General features: G+C 40.4%; 1 protein-coding gene across 2 annotated transcripts; it reads left to right on the top strand.

Annotated features, from left to right (window-relative positions):
• Nucleotides 1-1,669: 1,669 nt before the first annotated feature.
• stk24a (serine/threonine kinase 24a (STE20 homolog, yeast)) lies at nucleotides 1,670-16,606 on the top strand. 2 transcript variants are annotated; one of them, XM_027291031.1, is made up of 11 exons: nucleotides 1,670-2,207; nucleotides 6,065-6,295; nucleotides 8,702-8,758; nucleotides 8,896-9,004; nucleotides 9,597-9,754; nucleotides 11,433-11,618; nucleotides 11,716-11,861; nucleotides 11,962-12,094; nucleotides 12,175-12,243; nucleotides 12,406-12,563; nucleotides 13,347-16,606. In XM_027291031.1, exons 1-11 carry the CDS (start codon nucleotides 2,166-2,168, stop codon nucleotides 13,378-13,380), a joined length of 1,323 nt encoding a protein of 440 aa, XP_027146832.1. In that variant the 5' UTR covers nucleotides 1,670-2,165; the 3' UTR covers nucleotides 13,381-16,606. The 2 variants fall into 2 exon arrangements, with proteins under 2 accessions (XP_027146832.1, XP_019129754.1); XM_019274209.2 differs by having other exon boundaries at nucleotides 1,671-2,207; nucleotides 12,427-12,563.
• The last annotated feature ends 692 nt before the right edge of the window (nucleotides 16,607-17,298 follow it).

Raw genomic sequence — 17,298 nt, 5'->3', positions numbered from 1 at the left:
ACAATGATACTGAGTCCGAATCACAAAATGAAAACAGAAAGAAACTAAATTAATTTAAGTAGTGCTAGATTATCGACATGATTTTTATTTTTATATTTATTTTTTATTACATATTTTTATTCTTTACATGTGATCAGTAGTTCTTTTTTTTTAAATATCACATTTACTGTGACACCAAAATATATCAATATCAATTAACAATTTTATTCATCTTTAAATCTCTGAAACAGAAGCAGCTACATACAAAATGTTAATCATGTTCCACTGCCACAAACCAACCCTTGACTGCATACACCTATTCTTACTGACATATGCCATTACTAATTATACTTGTCATAGCAGGACAAGGTGAAACTAACTTCTTCTACGTTGGCTCAGTTCCAATTAGCCAGTGAGCCTAACCCCAAAATTTTGTGATGCACACCAGTCCACACAGTAGGTGGCGGTAATGCACATTTAAGTTGGTTGCCAGTGTTCATTCATTGCCAAAAAAAAAATATGTATATGGCAATAATATAATTACCAGGTATTTATTTAGTTACACGTGAATACAATTTAATCTAAAATATGAAGTTGTTAAAGGAAAGGTTCATATTTTATTTAGGTTTCTCCGAAAAATATTGGTAGTTGTCCATACTTGCAGTGAAAACAGTCTTTACTGTGAAACTCTTTTTTTCACTGCAGCTCTGCAGGGCTGGGACATGCAACATGGGTTAGCAAAAAAGAGGAAGTTTCATACTAATAACTGCTAAAGTGTTATCTCACAAGAATGAAATATTATTGATGGCCCTTTCCCGCATGTCATTCCCTATCTCTTTCTCCACACATTCCTGTCACTCTTCAGCTGTCTCTATCAAATAAAGCTTGAAAGGTAAAAAAGTTTGGATTGATTTTGTGCTTTAGTGGTGCACATTTATCAGATAAGATAAGATAGATTTCAATGATTCCACAATGAGACACTTGTCACAGCAGCTCCTATGCACAAGGCTGATAAGAAATTACTCATAAGTAAGAAATATAATGTAGTGCTCCTTCTTACATGGTGGCAGAAGAGAAGGAGTTGCTTAAGGTTCCCAAAGAGATACACAAGACCAAGTAGCTTCACGGCCATAAGTTTAATATAGTTTTAGATTTTTTTCATTTTGGGGGAGAAATTAAGTTTTTGGCGCTCCATAACATGAAACTGGCACCTGTGTGAACTTCCCCTCAATGCCCCTTTTTCAAATAATTTTTTATTATTTTTATTTTTTTTATTTGTTTTTCTTCTTTTTTTTCTATTTTTTTTTGTATTTATTTTTTTCCTCTTTTTTCTCATGAGCCCCTTTTTTATTTATTATTTTATATTTATTTATTCATTTCATTTGATTATTTTTTCCCAATGCCCCTTTTTTTTTATTTATTTTATTTTTCTTTCTTTTTCTTTTTTTAAATTTTTTTTTCCTCAATGCCCCTTTTTTATTTATTTATTTTATTTATTTGTTTTCTTCTTCTTTTCTTTTTAAAATTATTTTTTTTTCCCTCAATGGCCCTTTTTTTTCAGTTATTTATTTTTATTTATTTATTTTCTTCTTCTTTTCTTTTTTTTAAATTAATTTATTTTTTTTCCTCAATGCCCCCTGTGTGACGTTTGGACGTACGCATGACGTCACACGCACGGTTGACTTCTCCGCTCTGATTGGTCCTCCGGAAAAAAATGAAAACGACATTAAACAAGATGGCGCCGGGGCGACAGAGAAAAGTGATGAGAGAATAGAAAAAACAAGAGACACAACTACAACAACAGAGTGAATTTATTCAAACCCAGCGCGACTGATTCAAACCAGACTCGTATATTATCACCGGGAAGCTGTCAGCCACGCAGTGAGGGACCGCACAGAGAAACTATCCCGCTGTTTGCTGAGTAAGTAGCCGTTAAAGTAGCCAGCCGAGCTAACGGTCGCTAACTGCGGAAGGCGAGTTGAGGAGGCAGCTCGAAGTGCGAGCCGACAAGAAAAGTCAAACCAGCTCTTCGTTTGAGACATTAACAACCCTCGGTGGAGTTTGCAGCACGGACGAGAGTCACCCCAAACCAAGAGGTCGGTCAGTCGGTCAGGAAATTGACATTAAACCTCTTGATAAGGGGGTGAAAAGACGAGGAAAGGCGTCATCTTCTCTGATCTGACGCCATGGCTCATTCCCCCATTCAGAGCGGACTCCCGGGCATCCAGGTGAATAAAACGTGTTTCTATTGTTTTTTAACTCACTTTCACAGCCACGTTTGATGTTTTACTTCATATCTGCAGCTCGGGAAGTTTTATTACACGGCTGTAAAGTGCACGAACACTGTCGTCGTTATCACTTTTACACCTTCGTCTGCACTTTCCGATGATAAATGCGTTTTGTCAAAGTCCAGCAGTTGTCGATAAGAAAGCTGCGGTGTCTGATCCAAAGTGGACGAGCTGTCAGATCATAGACAGGCTCTTTCTCTCGTTGTCTGTCCGCAGTTTTGCATGCATGCTGTTTTAAAAATGCCAATCATACTTCATCCTAGAGGACAAGTCTGATATCTGGTCCATGCCCACCCTGCACATTAAGATTATTGTAATGTAAGCAAAGCAAAAGTCTCATGTTTAAGAGGCTGGAAACATCACATGTTTGACATTTTTAAGACAAAATTTTCTTGTGATCAACTAATTGATCAATTAATTAATCAGCTAATGATATCCAAGACCTGAACTGATGCTCCTCATGCAGTGCATTCAAACTGAGCAGTCCACTTATCATTGGCTGCAGCTGATGCTGACCAATGATTACCATGATTATTGATCAGCCCGGTCATCTATAGGTCTATAAAAATGTCACAAAATAGCGTCAATGATCAAAAGTACTGATGCCTCGATGTTCATGTTGTTCATTTTGTCCTGCCAGCACTCAAGAAGCTGAAGATGCTCAGTATGAAATGATCTAAAACAGAGAAAACCTTCATATTTCAGAACGATGAATTAAATTGTTCACTAATGATTGAATAGTTGTGATTTAACTAATTGTTTGAGCAGAGTTGTTTTAATTTTCACTTTACTATCACAAGAAAATAGGTGACAATTATATAAAATATTAGTATTTATCAGTAGTTATTAATAATAAACCATTTCAGCTCTAGTTTTGACTCACAGCTTTTTAACTATTATGTGATGTAATTGTATTTTTATAGGTCACCAATGGCAGAGCAGCTTGAATATTAGGGTTTTTTTTGTTTGTTAATTTGATCGTCTTATATTCAACTGTAATTATTATTTTAGCTGAACCAGCCCGTCCCATTTGATACTGCTAATATGACAGTCTCCTCCCAAGACACGGGTGCATTATTGCATTGATTTGCACACTGAACCTGAGCATGTGTCTGTGCATTATGCTACTGAAAAGCATTCATAATTCAAACCAACCAGTAGTCTTGAGGTTGAAAAAAATCATAACCTGAGCTCACAGGTTACAACGCAGAGAGAGTGTAAGCAGTTGGAAGTCTGGCAGCGACCCTGAGGGTATGGTGCGTGGATGACACTAGCCTACACACACACACACACACACACACGTTGTGTGTGGCGCAGATGGGAGAGCGTCATGCTTTGAGAGCGAGGTTCGGGCAGCTTTAGTTGTCGCAGTAAACCTGCTGACTGTGGATATGGCAAGTACATTCCCATCATGTGTAGCCTGTGGTGTTTTCCCCCATTGTTTTTACAGAGGTCAGCCTCGACGTTATAATTTTCACCTGGATGACTGACCACACCAGTGTGTTATGACAGTATTTTAGTTGTGTTGTTTCTACTCTGCTTTATTCTGCACCGCTCTGTCTCTTTGTTGTAAACTCCCTTTGCCATCAGATTCAGCAGCCCCCCCCTCTCCTCTTTGCCAGTTTTTCATAGTGCAGCTGCTCATCTCCTCTTCCATACAGTTTGACCACCGTGCATTAGCACTTTTACAGGAAACTCTTCTCTCAGGGGAACTAAAGCAATAAGCTGTGTTCACGAGCCAACGATCACCGTCTAAGGGCTGGGTTACCTGGTCATTTAAGTATTGGGCTTAATTGCTTTAGCTCTTTGATATTAAAGCCAGTGCAGGAAATATAATTTGTTGATGAAATTGCCATAATATACAGTGTAATGTTCTTATAAAATGCAACCTTTCTTAGTCTTTCTGTCCTTTTTTCTTTTTCTTTTCCTGTCATGGAAATTGTGGCACTGCAAACACTACTCAGGCAGGTTAGGCTAATGATCGCTGTGCATGAAGGGAAATTGAACTAGCCAACTTAAAGACCATTATCCCCGGAGCTCCGTGGGGGAAAGTAGCCATTTAGACCAGTCAATAAGTCGGGGTGTAGTCCTTCAGCTTGCGTTTAGCTTTTGTGGTAGAGGTCATTAAGCCTCAGGTATGTCTGTGTCGTGCTGTCTCGTGATTCGAGTGTTTACTCACAGCCGCAGAATTTGCTCTGAAAAGGTTAAACCGTCTGATCTGCACACACACAGAGGTCGAGGCCAGGCTGGAGTACAACGTTAGCACAGGGCTGTTTCTTTGTCAACAAAGGATGACATTAAAGTCTTGCATTAGATTAAGTCGCTTGCTGCTGCATGTGGCCTGTGGCCGTTGAATCGTGGTTTTGAATTGCACACATTGCTAAGTTCAGTTACTCAGAAATCGATAAAAAAATTGTTGGTTGAGCTTTTGGGCAATGCAGTCTTTATCTCCGTATACGACATGATGATTCTAGAGAAGCTGAAGAGGACAGATGGCATCCAGCGTGAGCAGCTGAGCTGTATAGAGCCTGTCCTCCAGATTGGCATCACAGCCAATCAAAGCATGTTAGAACGGATCAATATTGGCTTTACTAAACCTGACCGTTTCTTGTTTAATTTGCCCCACAGTTTCAGATTGACAGGCAGAGACACTGTCTTCTCCACTAGGGCTGCCACGATTAGTCGATTAGTCACGATTATGTCGACGAACAAAATCGTCGACAACTAATTTAGTAGTCGACGAATCGTTTAAAAAAAAATTTTTTTTGCTTTGCTTTTTTCTCGAAACTGCAGCTGCAGCTTCCACTGCCGCGTCTGCCTTTCTGTCACATACACACACACACACACATCCCTATGCACATGCGCAGTAGTGGTAATCGGCGTCAGGCCTGACTTTACCATAAATGATACCATAACACAGACCCTCCAAGAATTCACGTTGTTGCGGGTCAGGGACCGCCGCACGGTTCGGGAGGATCCCCTCGTGCGACCTCTCCCTGGCGCTGGCTGGCCTCCGCTGGGCGCATTTCCTCCGCGGCGGCTCTGGGTCGGCACGGAAAGACTCGGGGGCGAAGGTGGCTCATGGCTCCGTCCGCGAGCTTTACAGTGCCCGCCCACCCACCTCTCTCAGGGACTGTTAATTTACGTATGATCAGATTAGTCGAGTAATCAAAAAAATTATCGGTGATTAGTCGACTATCAAAATAATCGTTTGTGGCAGCCCTATTCTCCACTGATTTTTCTACATAAAGCTCGGTTTACTAGTCACGGTTAATACCACGATGAACTGTTGTGTAAGGAGTTTCTGAAGTGTGAGCAAATAGACCCACACTACAAACTTGAGGGAGTTGAGTTTGAAAGACAGTGACATTTACCAGGCAAGCTTTAAAAAAAAAAGGTTATGTAAGCGCTGTGGAAACAACCGGTGTTGGTCTATTCAGCTGTCAAGCATATTTTAAGTCAAAAAGAAACGTTGAGTCATTTTCCAAGAAAAGGGCATCGGACATCCTCTGCTTCTCAAACATGAGAGTTTTCTGCTGACTGTGTTATATTTCTAAAATAACGATGCATCACACTTTATATGATATAATCAAGACTGCAAAGAAGCTGTGTTGATCATTGTCCTGTGCAACAATAGCCTGAATACTTGTACCTCCTGTGCCTTTTGACGTTAAACAGGATTTTCTCTGTGTATTTGTAGCTCGTCAGTTGTCTGAGGTTCTTTGTTTCTAAAAACGCTCTCTGTTCTCCTCTTCTCTGTCTCGCTCTCCCCCCACATCCTTCTCTGTGTCGCACAGAATTTCAAAGCCGATCCAGAGGCGCTTTTCAACAAGCTGGAGAGGATAGGCAAAGGCTCTTTTGGCGAAGTCTTTAAAGGCATCGACTGTCGGACTCAGAAAGTCGTGGCCATTAAAATTATCGATCTGGAGGAAGCGGAGGACGACATCGAAGACATCCAACAGGAAATCACAGTTCTGAGCCAGTGCGACAGTCCCTTTATCACCAAGTATTATGGATCCTATCTGAAGGTACGCTTTAACCTCAGGAAGAATGTTATTAATTTAGTAATAGTCCACGGTCAACATAATGCACATGTCCTGCAAGCAAGCGTACACAATGTAGGTCAATAAATAATGCATACGGGCAATGGAATAAGTATTGCCTGTGTACTATTGCACAGATTGTTGTTGAGCAACCAGAAAATAGGCCAACATTGCAGGAGCACACAGCCTGTGGGCTTTTAACAGTGCAGTCTGTAAGTATTTGGACGTCGACATATGTTTTGTTCTTTTCGCCGTGTGCTCCAGCAGATTGGATTTGAAATAAAAACGATGACTATGAAGTCAACGTGCCAACTTTCAGCTCCACTATCAGGCTGCTCGCGTGCTGCACACTGGGTGAATAGCGTAGCAATCGTAACTCTCTGTATACATAGAAAAGTGCAGTAGACTCTGAGAGTTATAGGACCTCCAAGCAAGCCTCTGACATAAAAAAAAAGTCTCAGGTGTTTTCTGTAATGGCCGTATTGACAGCATCACTTAGCTGCAAACCATATTTTGTAACTGCAGTAGATTTTCAGGCATGCTACATGTGATGGTGCTTAGAGTGCCTCACGCAGCATTTACTGCGGTACTTAGCAGCAGTAAGGAGAGAGAAGTGGTGCTCCATTAGCTGTTAGTTATGCCGCTGACTGAAAGACTGAATTAAGCCCTTGTTTGTGTGTAGTATGTAAGCATGGTATGTGTCCTCTGTGTGTTTGTGTGTATGTTGTAAATCTTTAAAGTTACAGTGTTAAGATCTACTGATTGCTACTTTGTTTTCTGTTAATTAGGTTTAATTGATCAGTCGTGCTGGCAGTTTCATTTATTCCAAACAAGCTGCTGGAAATGCATCAATACGTGTGTGCCAGGGGGTTTCTGCCAGATAAGACCTCCCAACACTGTGTGATAAGCACAGTATATAAAAAACTGTAATTAAATAGATAGGCTGGAGGATGAAGCTGCAGTGATGATGATGATATATACCATTAAAATCTGTCTTTTTGCTGATACAGTTTATACTCAGGTAGCTGTCATTTTAATACCTCGGGTTGTTTTAGGGCAGAGCTTTGTTTGTGAGGGAGCCGGGAGGCAAAGATAGCGTCAAAGGGACAGGTGCATGCTGGTGTTCTAAAAACAGCTGGAGGGTAGTTATTGTAGTTTGTCCCACTTAACAACACGGTCGGCAGAGGCAGCAGCAGCCACAGCAGTGTCTGGCAAACACAGAGCGTGTGGAGAGAAACCCACAGTTATTGTTAGTTTATCCTCTGAGTCATAGCCCAGTCAAATCTAAACACACAGACATGATGCAAATATTTTTAGATTCTGTTTGATTTAATATTATCCAAACATATCATTATCGCATTCCACCACAAACGAGCCATGTCCATGTCTAACTCCAGAAGTTGCCAAATAAAAGTGGAGCGAAGAACATGAATGGGAACGTGACTTTGAAAACCTGTTTAAGTCATTGTGGGCAGTGCTGCAAAACGATTGAGCAATGTGATCAATCACCACAAACAGACACCACTCCTATATTGTTGTTTGTAAGCATAAACTCCAACCATACAAACTCAGTAAGAACTTAAAGATCAAATATGAGTTTAGAACATTGAAGCATAAAGAAACAGCCCACAGGTGGGTGCTTGGCTGGTTAGTGGGCGCTGATAACAACTGGTGTGTGCGCAGGCAGCAGAGTAAGTTTGACATCAGTCAGTAACACCAATCACAACACAATACAAGTTGAAATGACTCTTGTACAAATCTGGAGTTGTACTGACTCTCTGTCATCTTCACAGATGATGTTTCATTCATTCATCCATCCTGAAAATATTACACCTGTGCAGGAAACGGGCGCGAGCCAGGTTTTTCAGAGCACAACTGCGTCAGACAGCTGAGACGTTTCTGGTGTTTCAGACAAGAAGAGGATTCATTCAAACTAAAGTCTGTCTGAAGAAGAGTGGATGTGTGTGTGCCCACTTACAAACAACTTGCCACACAGTCACTTGTTCCAGGATTTTAATGGATGATGTGATCTTCAAGAATTGTTTAGCACAACTTAACAGTCGTTTATGTTTTAGATTAATAAGCTGCTTGAAAACGATAAACCAACCTATTGTATAAAAGTTTATATGTAATGAATTCATATTTAAGTATTAACTATTATCAGGAGTGTCTATAAACCAATAACTGTCGGTTAATAATCACAGATCAATTGTAAACTCACTCCTTTTGACATACTATGTAACAAGTGTCCCGGCTACTTGCATAAATCACTGCAATATCTATATTACTCTCATGTCAGCAGTGGTGATTTTTTTTTTTTAAGCCGACAAAAAGAGTACGGACTGTTAGTGTTTGTAATAACTAATGCAACTTTGCTGTTTCATTTTTCAGGGCACAAAATTATGGATTATTATGGAGTATCTGGGTGGAGGGTCAGCCCTGGATTTGGTAAGTCTATATCAATATAAAAGACAATTGATTTGCAGTTATGCAGAGACAGTTCTCTGATCTAAAAAAAACGGCGTCCCCTTTCAAAGTTGAGCTTAAAGTCACCTGTATTCACCTGTAACGTCTCGTTCTTCTAGTTGGAACCAGGCGCCCTGGATGAAACGCAGATCGCCACGATTCTGAGAGAGATCCTGAAAGGCCTCGAGTATCTGCACTCTGAGAAGAAAATCCACAGAGATATCAAGGGTGAGAGCCGTGCATGCCATCGCCTTGTTGTAACGGAGGTCTTATAAATGTTTTCATCTTGACAACGTGTTCTTTATCATCTTGTTAACGCCGAAGTGAAACATGTATTGGCATCAGACTTCACCATCTGTTGTGTGCACTGAAAAACAAGTCAGATCACATTAAGCTTTCACATCTCACACCTGTAAACCCTGTTCAGATCTGAGGTCTGTAGTGTGTCTGTCCTTTTTTAAAATATTCTGAATAATCTTTTGTGTTGAGGCCATTTTATTTGTTGACATTCATAATATGCTGCTGTGGAGAGAGCAGTGCAAACAGGACCTTTAGACGGCTATTTTTTTCTGTAATGTTTCTGTAGAAAGACGAGTGTGAGTCTACTGATCAGAGTTTTCTTGCCACCTATCCTGTCCTGGGTTTTTATCATGCAAATGAAAACTTTTAGAAATCCAATTAATGCTTTACAAATTCAAATAATCAAGTTTTTTAACTGTGAAGCTATATTATATATATTATAAAGCCAGGAGCTATATTACTAAAATGTTTGAGACATTGTAATTTTCACATCTCGTATTTTTTCCTCTCTTGCTTTCAGCTGCCAACGTGTTGATGTCAGAACAAGGCGATGTGAAGCTGGCAGACTTCGGAGTAGCTGGCCAGCTGACAGACACCCAGATAAAAAGGAACACATTTGTTGGTACTCCTTTCTGGATGGCACCTGAAGTAATAAAGCAATCTGCCTATGATTCAAAGGTGAGAGTTATCCCAAGTTTAGTTATTATCAAAGTCAACTTTAGGGTTGTAAAGCAGCCCTGCGTTATACCACAGTTTGCTAATGGACAGCCATTTGAAATGTAAAATACTTTAGTCTTCTGTGGGTACATGTTACTATACATGTGCTGTTGTAGGACACAGCAGCAGAGTGTCGATGGGTTCGACAGCTGGATCACTTTGTGTTCAGCTTGGTTTGAAAAGCTTTCTGTGGTTTTACCACATCAGCAGGGTTGGACCGGACATCTGGAGTAGTGGCCCTGCAGAGTTTTTCTACTTGTAGTCCAGCAGTGAGACCAGAAACAAGAGAGAGAGGGGACAGTAAAGGCAAATGTAACAGGCTTATTATAGGTCGAGACACAGATATTTGACAGTGGCCTCAAAATGACAAAGTCACGAGTGTCATAGATTATTAAGACAGACACAGAGAGGCATGTCAAACCTTGTGAAAGAAAAACAGAAAGTGAGCACATGTATGCAGAGAGAAGGACAAAATATGTGAAGGCAAACTTTTGCTCAGTTTTGCTATCATGTTGTGTAACATTGTGGTTTAATAGTGAAATATGCATGTAACTACAGTCGCATAGAAAGATATGACAAAGTAAGACTACATCATGAGGGACAACACATACTGTATGTGCATATATAGTAAGGATGTGGTTTATGCAAGGTTGCAGCCAATGCAAGGTGCCAACCGCTCATCGTTTTTTTGGGGCTATCCATTTATACACACTGATGCCTGCAGCCTTCGGGAGCAATTTGGGGTTCAATATCTTGCTTGAGGCTGCCCAAGGTTTGGAGATCGAACTGTTGACGACCCACTCTACCTCTTGAACCTCAACCCGCCCCCAAATGGTGTCCAATAATAGTGTCCAACCTTGTAGAAATGGTCTTCACGGGCCCGCTATTTATACATTTCCTACAACAATCCTTCCTACGTTCACACAGTAGAGAAGGTGCGTCATTTTAAATTAAACCAGTAAAAGATGGATGCGTGAGGTAAATCATGTAACAGCTGTTTGGAAACAGGTGGAACATGAGTCAGTAGACTTGTGATATATGCGTTGTATTGTTGACTCAAGGCCCTCAGGCAGTACCTGTTGTTGTCGAGCTCAAACTGAAACCATGAGTGCAACATATATAGACATTTGTCATGTTTTTTATAGTTGATCATGTGAAGACACATTATGAAATACATTAGATAGGGCCTATCATATTAGCTCGCCAGTTATAACTACCATACACCACTGGGTGAAACATAACCGTGCTGTAGCATCAATATATTGAGTCAATAAATAAAATGGTGATGAAGAACATTGTCTAAAGAAGGTTTTGTGTAAAATTGCTTCTAAACGTTTTGTCCTTTTTTGTTTTGTTTTTCTTCTCATTGCTCTGTCGACCGTCGTGTTCTTGTTTTTGTCTGGAGCGTTTTTAAGCACTTTTTAAGACGAGGTCTAGACCGAGGGCATATTTTTGGTACAACCGCAACATGAGTCAGTGTGGCTTGTCAACACAACCGAATATGTCACAGCCTTTAGTTCACAGAGCTTCCTCAAATACACCCATGCTGCTTTTGTCAGCCATGTCACTTCATACAGCATTTTGCCTGTAGCTGCTTTAACAGGAGGATCTTCTTTGTCCCGTTGTCTCTGTTTCACAGGCAGACATCTGGTCATTAGGAATAACGGCAATTGAACTGGCTAAAGGAGAGCCGCCACACTCTGAGCTCCATCCTATGAAGGTCTTATTCCTCATCCCAAAGAACAATCCACCAACACTGGAAGGAAACTACAGTAAACCACTTAAAGAATTCATCGAAGCCTGTTTAAATAAGGAGCCTAGCTTTGTAAGTTCACACGACTCTTGCTGATAACAGTGCACAGTACAAAAAAACAAAAAGAATTCTTCTTCACTGTTAAGTTTGTTTTGTGTGTTTTCCTTAGAGGCCAACTGCCAAAGAGCTGTTAAAACATAAGTATATTGTAAGGCATGCCAAAAAGACATCCTATCTGACAGAGCTGATTGACAGATACAAGAGGTGGAAGTCAGAGCAGTCTCGGGACGAATCCAGCTCTGACGGATCCGATGAGTAAGTTGTCTGCACCATCACCACGCGCTTCGTTGGCCGATGTTAAATCTGGCAGCTCTCGAGTACGCTGATGATTTCCCCGAAATCTTCGTCACTGTAGGGAGTCAGACGGCCAGGCATCTGGAGGAGGTGACTCTGGCAATGACGACTGGATCTTCAACACTATCCGGGAGAAGGACCTAAATAAGTTTCAGAACGGGGCAGCAAAGCCCGCTGAGCTCGAAAGGAAACCGGTGAGGCCAGAGGACGAGGTAATAAATGATTAGTTGAAGTCTTCTGTGCATCTTTCATCTCATCTCGTCTCTTTTTCCAGGTGCAGGAGAGTCCAAAGAGGCCTTTGTCACAAAGCTTATCAACAATCTTTTCTCCATTGTTTACTGAGGTAATGCCGTCACCAAGTAACACCAAATTAAAAGTATCATCATCATCATGGAATAGATGTTTTAAAATAAAATCATTGTTTGACAAAAAAGCAGAATTAAATCCACCAGATGTTCATATTCATTCATTTTGTCAGATATTACTCTGCTAATAAAATATTTAGGACGGTCTGTCATCGTTGCAGTTGAAAGAAAAAGGCGTGACAAGCAACGGCAAGCCAGAGGCCGCGGAAGAGCTGCGAGAGGCCATTTTCCTGGCAGAAGACACGCACCCGGGGATCTGCGATTCCCTGGTAGCTGAACTAGTGCAGAGACTTCAGAGGTAACGAGGGTTCATAATGTCACTTCTTCATTTATATTTTTATACGTTTTTTCATGTAAACGCCCCATGACATTGCACATTTACTTCCCGTGTGACATGTTGAAACTGGTTGTTGTGGTAAGACGGTAAGGATCAGTTTGAAGTGTTGGTGGACTCACTAAAGATGCACTGTTTTGATAAAGTTTTCCAGGATGTGCCTTTTTTTTAATGGGATTTTTAAGGGCATCTAGGGATCGCCTGTCTGACTGCTGGTCCATTGGTCCAACACTTTGGTCCAGATTCAAATATCTTGACGGCATGAAATGGATTGCAAACTGCCAAAGTAGCATTGAGGCTGATAGGAAAGTAATTCACTTTGAAAGTACTCTGTCATAAACCATCGTAATGGAGCCATTAAAGTGTCGATCTGATGACATGGCTAGATGACAGGTTCAAGGTCCAGTATGTGAGATTTGAGGAAAGATAGAATAAAATATGCGTAACTATATTCTCACCTTCGAATGAGGCGCCAGGTTGGGCCGCCATGTTTCCAGACTATCCCAGGACAGACAAACCAAACCCTGGCTCTCTAAATGTCAGGACATAAACGCTACATTACATTCATTTAGCTGACTGACTTACACAAGCCGACATGCAATGATATGCCTCAGTCATAGTGTAGAGTTTCGAATAGTAAAGGAGCTATCCGTTTGTCCTCCTTTCAGCAGTTTGCTGGTGTGTAATGTGACTCAAGATGAACTGGCTCAGAGGGGAAATAACCTTTTTGTCTCTGACGTTTCTCAGGTTTTCTGTGCCACACGCAGCTGCCACTCACTGAGAGGAGAGACGTCCAGCTCTGCTCTAAATTTCCACCCTGGTGGCAGCAGTCAGATCTTTTTCCTCTGACCTCCACAGCCCGGGATGAAGTCTCCCAGGGAAGGTCTCCTATCACTCATTTGCCTGAAGCAAGTCCCGGCCTACTTAATATCTGTTTTATACGCTAGCACACCACCAGAGGGTCCTATTCAGGACAGTCAGTGGTCAGCCACTCAACTGCCACCATGACTGCCTCCTGCTGTAAGATGTCCTTTCTCAATACCTCCTTCACAACTGTTTTGTTTATTTTGTTTGTTTATGTTAAGAGTGGAGTTAGCTATCTTTCTGCAAGGACTCGGTTTTGATGAGTTTGTGGCTTTTTTTCACAAAGGTCCACGCTCAGCATCCTTTCAGAGGAAAAGTACCTTGCCTAATTAATTGTGTGCGTGCGTGTGTGTGTGTGAGATATCCTGTGAAACGTGCGGTGAAGAGTGATGAGTGGGTTGAATCGTTCTATTGAAAACTCAGGTATCCTGCTTTAAGTGGATTGGGGGGTGGGGGGGTAGTCCTCTGGGAGATGGAAAGAGCTCTATAGGGTGGCTGTACAGACTTGTAAATAAGCTAATTTCTACAGATTCATGAAAAAATAATGGAGCGTTTGTAATGGAACCACTGTGTACAAAAATGGCCAAATGCAAACTGTAGATAATGATTGTGAGGTAAATATTTTGAGAGACTAAAAATGGCCATACATGAGATTGCCTTGCCTTTCTACTTGTTCTTTTTTCTTTTTTTTTTTTGTATATCAGTCTTTGGTTTCTCCAGTTGTAAAACTTTTTAAGTAATCATCCAGCGAATGAAAATGGCTGCCCTCTATCATGTTTTACTATTGATTTATTATATATCTCTTAATTCTCTTTAACTTTTTTTGGTTTCATACTCTATGCTGTGGCTGTAATAATGTTGGAGAATGAAAAAAAACAAAAGGCTGGATCGCTGAAGCTCACCCCCAGTTTTAAACACTGGACGCCAGCCCTGATTCCAGATTCCACGAGGTGTCGAGTTGTGTCGGTCTATTGGACTTTTTTTTTTTTCTCCTTTTTGTTTTTACTGTGTATTTTTGACTGGTTAGACAAACTGAGTCAATTCATTCCATTAACAGGGCAGTGCCATCATCTAGTTTCTAAATCAGCAGACTCTGTTAGTCTTCCTAGGAGCTGCAGTGGTACTATCTATCTCCTCAGCGTACCTACAGCTTTAATTGCACTTCAAGTATAAAATGCCTTTTGACTATAAACAAAGTAGCCATAAAACAGTAGCACGAGACTTACGGTGTTTCGCAGGTATCTGCTATCTGAGACGAAGAAGTCCACCAAGTCTCACAGCTTGGACTCTGGAGTGTAAGATTCTGCCTGGCTGTATCTTTCCATTGGGACTTGTGAGAGGTTTTTCAGTTTGTACAGTAAGCATAGCTTCTCACATCGTAGACGACACTGCTCTCAGATGTACATATTAACATAAAAGCCAGGAGGTGTTCGGAGACCAGCGGCACTGCTACTACTTCTGACTGTAGTTTAAAAGGAATTTGCATGATAGTATAACAGTATAAAGACTTATTGGTTTGGCCTGAGCAGTATGCGTTGTAGCACACTGCGACAGGACCTGAGGAATGTCGAGTCATGAACAGAGTTGAATCAGCCTTAGAGTATTTGTGATGAATGGGATGAATAGTATCAGCTTTAAAATGTTAGATCAAATGTTTTTTGTTTTGTTTTGTGATTTCTTCTTTTTCCCCCTCTGGCTTTATGCAGCAGAACTTTAAATGACAAATGAAAAAATATCAAACATGTCTTTCATTCCTCGCCAGAACAACGTGTGAACAAACGGACTCAATTTTCTTCTTCTCAGCCGAGAAGACTTAAATTAAATCCTCTAGAGTCAGATGATTTTTATTTTTTATTTTTTTGCCACTGGGCAGTATATGGTACACATTACACAGAGCAGGTCAAAGAGAGAGTTCAACATTTTGGAGAATTAGATGACAAGATGATCAAGGCTACATCTGGCTTCCTCTTAGCACAAAGACTAGAAATTGGGAAACAGTGAGGCTGGCCTCTGTCCAAAGGTGACAAAATCTAACGTTCACCAATTAAAACATTAAAAGCAGTTAGTTTAATCTGTGAAGTGTGAAACTACAGTTCAACATTTTACAGGAGCTTTATGTGCCGGACTGTTGCTAAGTAATTTCCTCGAGTCCTGGCCCAGAAATGCTGATTTATTGCTAATTAGACAAACATATAACGGGAACTTTAGAGGAGCAGGTAGACAGCTTTTGTTTTGAGTCAGGGTAGCTCTTTCCCCGTTTTCAGTCTTTGTGCTAAGGTAATCTCACGGGCTGCTATCACCACAGCTAGTTGGCTAGATTAACTCTCCACCATCAATGTCAAACTTTTGCTTTCACTCTTTAATACTATAATTTAAGCAGAACATTTCCTCCCCACCTCTCTCCAAATACTTTCTGTTTTTTTCTGCTTTGTAGCTATGAGTGAACACACAGTCGAACAATTAAAAGTCAAATTGATTAACCAAATCAAGAGAAGGTACCAGACTCGAGGATTTTTGTGTTTTTCGGCTCTTCTGTGAAAGAATCCTCTCAGCTCTCAAAGTCAAACTTCTTGTGAAATGTGCCATGTAAGCCCCCCATCCCAAACTGAGACAAATTCAAGACAATTTGCACCTTTTACATGGTCTGTTATGACTCTTTATCTTTTTATGTGTTGCACTTTGCAGATTTTTCCCCCCTTTTTTTGTTTTGTTTTTAAAAATGGTACTTAAAAAAGCTGCAATATTATGTTGCAATCACAACCGTTTTATTTTCTTTCTCCCCCTCTTTGTGTGCTGTATGGCAATAAAGCAGTGTGGTCGCCAGGAGTCATTTCTTAGCACAAGTAGGCATATATTCTATTAAACTATTTTTATAACCTGAGAGAGCAGTATTATGTAATAGAGGGAGTAAAAGTTTGGTTCTGTGATGTGTTTAAAAGTTTCAGTAAACACTGGATAGCAATCACTTAAAATGTACATTTCATTTTGTGTGACTCTGCTGACAGTTTATAGTCCAGTATACATATTTGTTGATTCAGGACAGTGCTGTTGGATTTATTGAAAGTTGTCAAATGATTAAGGAAAAAATAAAAAAAATACCAGTACAATTTGATTAAAACAAAGTTTTGCCATTGTTTGACCAAGTCGTCAGTCTCAAAATACATTAACCTGCAGTGACTCTAGAAAATATCACACTTCTTATGTTACAGTTCTAATTTAGATGACCTTGTGCTCAGTTACCTGTGAGTTTTTGAATTTCCCAAGTTCATTAAAAACTAAATAATTAAGTGCTTCAAAACATGCACGTTAAACACAAATTGGTTTTAAGATTTAACTAAGAAACCCTGTTAGAAATGCATAGACTTTAGTGTCACTTCACACTGTATATTAGATGGGAGCAGTAAACAAAGTTGTGTTTTCTCAGTTGGGTGAAATATGTGGTGTCAAAGAGGTCGTAATAATTTGACGGCAACGCAAGACTGTTCTTACTTCTGAATTTAGACTGAAGTCATTTGACAAAAAAAATATTTATTTGATTTATTTTAAGTTATTTAACTTTTATTTAAACCGGGCAGTTCAGTCATTAACACTGTAGCCTCACCCCAAGAAGGTTCCTGGTTCAAACCTTGGCTTTGTGTAGTCTGCATGTCCAAAGACACTTAATTGGCTAATTAGTGACTCTAAATTGGCCGTAGGTCTGAATGTAAACCCTGCGATGAACTGGTGACTTTTAACTTACCCAAAGTGCGCTGAGATATACTCCAGCGCCACCGCAACCCTGCTGAGAACAGAAAACTGATGTACGATAGATGCTGAGCCTCGAGCTTAATTCCAC

The sequence above is a fragment of the Larimichthys crocea genome, chromosome XVIII (genome assembly GCF_000972845.2).
Source record: "Larimichthys crocea isolate SSNF chromosome XVIII, L_crocea_2.0, whole genome shotgun sequence".
NCBI lineage: Eukaryota > Metazoa > Chordata > Actinopteri > Sciaenidae > Larimichthys > Larimichthys crocea.
This window is presented reverse-complemented; position numbering and strand designations above follow the sequence as displayed.

Bases quoted from the DNA above. Each gene is read 5' to 3' on its own strand.
- stk24a (XM_027291031.1), top strand. From the start codon at position 2,166: ATGGCTCATTCCCCCATTCAGAGCGGACTCCCGGGCATCCAG. The intron at 9,755-11,432 runs GTGAGAGTTATC...TCTGTTTCACAG, and splicing joins AATCTGCCTATGATTCAAAG to GCAGACATCTGGTCATTAGG. The intron at 12,244-12,405 runs GTAATGCCGTCA...TAAAATATTTAG, and splicing joins TTTCTCCATTGTTTACTGAG to GACGGTCTGTCATCGTTGCA.